Here is a 5,535-nt window from a genome sequence, read left to right as displayed (position 1 = left end):
ATAGCAAAATATAATTTATTTCTGTGATCAAAGCTGAATTTTCAGCATCATTACTCCAGTCTTCAGTGTCACATGATCTTCAGAAATCATTCTAATATACTGATTTGCTGCTTGAGAAACATTTCTGATTATTATCAATGTTAAAAACAGTGTTGGTTAATATTGTTGTGGAAACCATGATATATTTCAGGATTCTTTGATGAATGGAAAGTTCAAAAGAACGGCATTTATTTGAAATAGAAATCTTTTGTAACAAAAGTCTTTACTAGCACTTTTGATCAGTTTAATGCATTCTTGCTGAATAAAAGTATTCATTTCTAAAATAAAACAATTTAAAAAAATAATTAAAACAAAATAATAAAAAATAAATAAAATAATTCCAGTGCAGTACCTGGGATCTCCTGGCTGTGGTTTCCTGGCTCCTAATTCTTCTCGCCGAGCCTCGTAAATATGATTTATGACACCATTTCCCAGTTCACACATCAGCTATACAAAAATAATTGTATTATTCATTCATATATAAGAACTGAAGGTTTTCTTTTTTATTAGTAAGCTGGACCATCTTGGAATGAGAAGAGAAAAAAAAACATCTTGTCAAATGTTTTGTTATAATAAAACATGTTTTTTAATGGAAATTAAGATCTGGACAGATGTTTATGTTCTCTAACAAACATCTGTCCATCTGTATGTTCATCGTGTCAGGAGCGAAGAATCGCATCTCCAGACAGACTCACCTTGAGCAGTTCAGGCTCCCACGTGTCCAGCGTCAGAGATCTGACCTTTGAGAAATGAACGCCAAGACTCCTGACAAACAAAAAAACAGCATTTGTAATAAAACACACAAAACCTTCCCTAATACTTGCGGTCGAACACACACACACACGCACACAGGCACACACACTCACTCACTCACTCACTCACTCACACAGACATAGACACTCACAATCACACTCACTCACACACTCACTCTCACACACACACACGCACACGCACTCACTCACTCACAGACTCACTCACTCACTCACACAGACATAGACACTCACACTCACACAGACTCACTCTCACACACACACACACACACACACACAGGTTTGTTTTTGTGAAAAGTGGGGACATTCCATAGGCGTAATGGTTTTTATACTGTACAAACTGTTTGTGCTATTGCCCTACACCAACCCTAGCCCTAAACCTACCCCTTACAGGAAACTTTGTGCTATTTCAGATTTTCAATACACTCATTCTGTGTGATTTATAAGCGTTTTGAAAAGTGGGGACATGGGGTAATGTCCTGAAAAGTCACCTTCTCCTTGTAATACCTATGTCATACCCTTGTCATTATACAAATTTATGTCCTCATTTGTCACAAAAACGCGCACACACACACACCTGTGTATGCCCGAGCACTGGATGCAGAGCGTGATGCTCAGGTTGATGCTGGCCCAGCGTGGCTCCGGCTGTCCACAGTCACAGCAGCTGCTGTTCCCGCCGATGGTCATGACTCTCTGCAGCGCGCTCTCGCCCCGGCCGCTCCTCTCCCCGCCGATGGTCATGACTCTCTGCAGCGCGCTCTCGCCCTTCAGACTCCTCTCCTTCACCTCGCCACCCGAGTCCAGGCTGCCTGAAGATGCAGACGACTTTCTGTCCATCTTCTGCCAAACAACATCGCACTGTTATCAAAGCGCTGGCCACCGTCATTAGCATCTCTAGCCTGCCGTTAATTAGCTGGATGAAATAGAAACTGCGGTACCTCGGCGTCCTCTGCTTTGTCCCTGAAGGCTGTGGCGATGCTGTTTTGGACGGCTTTGATCCAGGCCTGCCTGAGTTTTTCAGAGTCCGCTTGCATCATACAGCTCCTTTAGCAGAAACAACATCAATCATATGTACAGTGTCACATATGCACTGAAAAATAATCATACTAATCAGTTTTTTGTCTCGTTTTAAAGTGAGATATAACATTTAATCAATGTTTTTGGCATAAACTATGACATTTGATTAATGTCAAAAAACAATTACAGTTCACAGCAGTTGCTGTTCCCGCCGATGGCCATGACTCTCTGCAGCGCGCTCTCGCCCTTCAGACTCCTCTCCTTCACCTCGCCACCCGAGTCCAGGCTGCCTGAAGATGCAGACGACTTTCTGTCCATCTTCTGCCAAACAACATCGCACTGTTATCAAAGCGCTGGCCACCGTCATTAGCATCTCTAGCCTGCCGTTAATTAGCTGGATGAAATAGAAACTGCGGTACCTCGGCGTCCTCTGCTTTGTCCCTGAAGGCTGTGGCGATGCTGTTTTGGACGGCTTTGATCCAGGCCTGCCTGAGTTTTTCAGAGTCCGCTTGCATCATACAGCTCCTTTAGCAGAAACAACATCAATCATATGTACAGTGTCACATATGCACTGAAAAATAATCATACTAATCAGTTTTTTGTCTCGTTTTAAAGTGAGATATAACATTTTAATCACTCTGGAATGTTTTTGGCATAAACTATGACATTTGATTAATGTCAAAAAACAATTACAGTTTGCAAAAGGTGTGAGAAAAATAACTTTAAAATATATACTATGAAAATTTTAAATTTTAATGTTATTTTTATTTACATTTTTAGGCATTTTATTAATGCTATGCTTAAAAACAATAGCAGTTTGCAACAGGGGTTTGAAAAATAATCTTATTTCAAAACATTTTATAAAAATCTGAAATTTTGAAATGTGATTTTTTTGTTTATTCAGGATAATGGATATTCAGGTATTTATACTGTGAAACAAGACAAAATACTGATTAAGAAAACAGTTTCATTCAGCTCTTTTCATATTAATATACTGGACTACTTTTAAAAGTAATTTTTTACAAACAGTATTTTTTTAGTATTATTTTTATACTATTGTAGTATTTATTTATATTCTGAAATCACTTTTCTTATTTTCAGTTTTCATTTTAGTAGCCGTGTTACATGCTTTCGTCATTTTATTATTATTATTATTATTTTTTTTTTTAAACAAATACATTTTGGTTTTAGTCATTTTAGTACTTAACTCAAATTTCAATTAGTTTCTAGGGCAACGTTTCTCATTTTCATTTTTTTTTTCAATCTAACATTTATATTTTATTTTATAGATTTTATTTTATTTGTTTACCATTTATTAACTATTTTATTTCAGCTTGATTTCAATTAGTGAAAACTATTTTCAGTAGTTACACATACACTGGTGTTTTATTACCAATAATTTCCACCATCTCAGCAATGTAGCAATAAATAAATAAATAAATATATATCATTAAATTAACAACTGCAAATTTGTTCCAAACAGTTGTTAATTTGATACTAGTGGCACAGAAATGACACTTACCATTTAAATAAACAGAAAACTAACACGCTTTAATTATTTGATTAAGTAATTCAGCTGTTCAAAGAGTAAATGTGGCTTGTGTTCCCTGCAAACATGCAGCATAACTGCTATGAGAATCAGAATTGTGTGCTTATACTCACTTTGTTGGAGAAACCACTTCGAAGCAGAATCTGCGCTCGATGTCCTCGCAGTGTTTGACGGTGCACAAGCGTAAGTCTTCCACCACGACCGTACGGTTATCCTGAAATAACACGCCACAATGAGTGCTGAACGCACAGCTGAAGCTAGAATTTATTGTGTGTTCTTTATATTATCCTATGTTTACCTTAAATTTCTTTTGGTACACTAGCTGATTGTTCTGAATCGAGAACCATCGCCTGCAAAGAAAACAATGTATACGTGATTACCTGGAGCTGTCCAGTAAATAGGCCATTAGTTACTGCTGTAAGTGGACACAGTATGATTTTCTGTCTCGTCTCAGACCTGTTCCAGGTTTTGAAGGCATTGCTGGCCCTCTTGAACAGATATCCCTCCATGACGATCCCATTCTCTGCGTCCACATTGTACTCCAGCTTGGTGTCGTCATTTGAGAAGTCCTGAGCACAAAAAAAGGTAGGAAATCAAACTTGTTGAACTGAGCTTCTTAGGTGTTAATACAGTAATTATTAGTCAATATCTATATTTAATACACATGCTGTATAAACACTCCACACACATTTAGGCTGATCCCACATGATGCACACCCAATTATTTTATAAAATAAACTGATTGGCTGCAGAAACATTACAACCAATTTTTCCCCCTTATCTGGTCAGGTTATTAATATTACTATGATCATCAAGACTCTTGGACTTAGCAACTGTCAGATCTTGAAGAAACCTTAAGTGAACAGCTATAACATTTTAATTACTATACGGGATTCAAACCTACAACTTCCTGGTTACCATCCCAGATCTTTATATTTACATTACAGCATTTGGCAGACCCTTTTATCCAAAGTGACTTAAACTGCATTCAAGGTTAATGTAAAGGCATTGTTCATCCGTTCATCAATTTCTCACCCTCATGTTGTTCCAAACTCATAATGACTTTAATTCTTTCAAGAAAAATGGAATGGATTATTTTATTTTTTTTACATTTCTGAAACTAGTACAAAAGTCATACAAACAGCAGAAATGGCAAATCAAAGACAGTATATCGATGCCAAACATGATTGGTTCTTGAGCGTCACATGACCAAATGTTAAATCCGACACAGCCCGTCTAATAAAGTACTATTTTATCTGAGCGCGCCAGCAAAAGGGGAGATTTTCAGAATATAGTGGCCTACTTTTATGTTTTCTTTGTTATTTTGAAGCTCAAAACCCCAATTATCTATTCACTTTTATTTCACAGTGAAACTATTTGTTTTATAAAAGTTTTGTTTCGCTTTTATTTTTAATGTTTCTTTATGAAGTTTGACATGCTGCATACGAAAATCACATGACTTTTTGTGTATCATTAACAATGCTAATATATATATATATATATATTGACAACTCCGTCCGTTATTACTCATGCATAAAATGACATGGTACATGCATAATACTGAGCTAACAACAACAGTTTAACATAAGCAGTTAACAAAAGTGAGTCTTCCAAAACTTCAGAAGTGTACGTTGGATGATTTGCCTTTTGTGACTAGTCCCACAATGATATTCTGTAAACAGAATATTACAGAATGTCACAGAAACAAAAGCAAAAAACAAAACAAAAAAACAAGCAAAATGAGTACAAAAACTTATCTGTACTAATCCAATGTTTCACAATTAATGATAGAAGTTCTAAAATTTTCCTGACCTAAATATTTTCCTAAATATTGATGCCAAGTGAAAATAAATAGATCAATAATAATTAGCACCAAAGAATTACAGAAGAACCATAAAACATTTAAAGTGCCCCTATTATGCCATTTTTAATGTTGCTATATTGTTTTATGAGTCTCCTAAAACAGGTTTACATGCATGAAAGGTCAAAAAACGTGTTAGTTTTCTCAAAAAATAGATTTAATTTTACCTCATTTCTAAATTATTCGTAAACGACTCGTGCGAAGCAGTTCAAAGAATCAGTCTCTCGTAACCCCTCCTTTCCGTGAGCCCTCACTGCTGTGATTGGTCAGATGGCGCAGTCCTTTGTGATTGGTCCAGAG

At 36.4% G+C, this 5,535-nt stretch overlaps 1 protein-coding gene across 1 annotated transcript in view; it reads right to left on the bottom strand.

Annotated features, from left to right (window-relative positions):
• LOC107720740 (arf-GAP with coiled-coil, ANK repeat and PH domain-containing protein 2) overlaps window positions 1-3,947 on the bottom strand; it is a 16,085-nt gene extending 12,138 nt beyond the window's left edge. The window contains exons 1-8 of the mRNA XM_016528564.1: window positions 3,832-3,947; window positions 3,674-3,725; window positions 3,489-3,589; window positions 2,246-2,351; window positions 2,044-2,147; window positions 1,387-1,491; window positions 735-804; window positions 392-486 (exon numbers count right to left, since the gene is read on the bottom strand). Coding sequence (XP_016384050.1) covers window positions 392-486; window positions 735-804; window positions 1,387-1,491; window positions 2,044-2,147; window positions 2,246-2,351; window positions 3,489-3,589; window positions 3,674-3,725; window positions 3,832-3,884 — 686 coding nt within the window. The 5' untranslated portion in view covers window positions 3,885-3,947. The remainder of the gene's footprint in view (window positions 1-391; window positions 487-734; window positions 805-1,386; window positions 1,492-2,043; window positions 2,148-2,245; window positions 2,352-3,488; window positions 3,590-3,673; window positions 3,726-3,831) is intronic.
• Window positions 3,948-5,535: the final 1,588 nt, after the last annotated feature.

Source organism: Sinocyclocheilus rhinocerous, unplaced genomic scaffold, assembly GCF_001515625.1.
Source record: "Sinocyclocheilus rhinocerous isolate Xijiao unplaced genomic scaffold, SAMN03320098_v1.1 scaffold5898, whole genome shotgun sequence".
NCBI classification, from domain to species: domain Eukaryota; kingdom Metazoa; phylum Chordata; class Actinopteri; order Cypriniformes; family Cyprinidae; genus Sinocyclocheilus; species Sinocyclocheilus rhinocerous.
The sequence above is the reverse complement of the archived record's forward strand: the minus strand, read 5'-3'. Positions and strand labels throughout refer to the sequence as shown.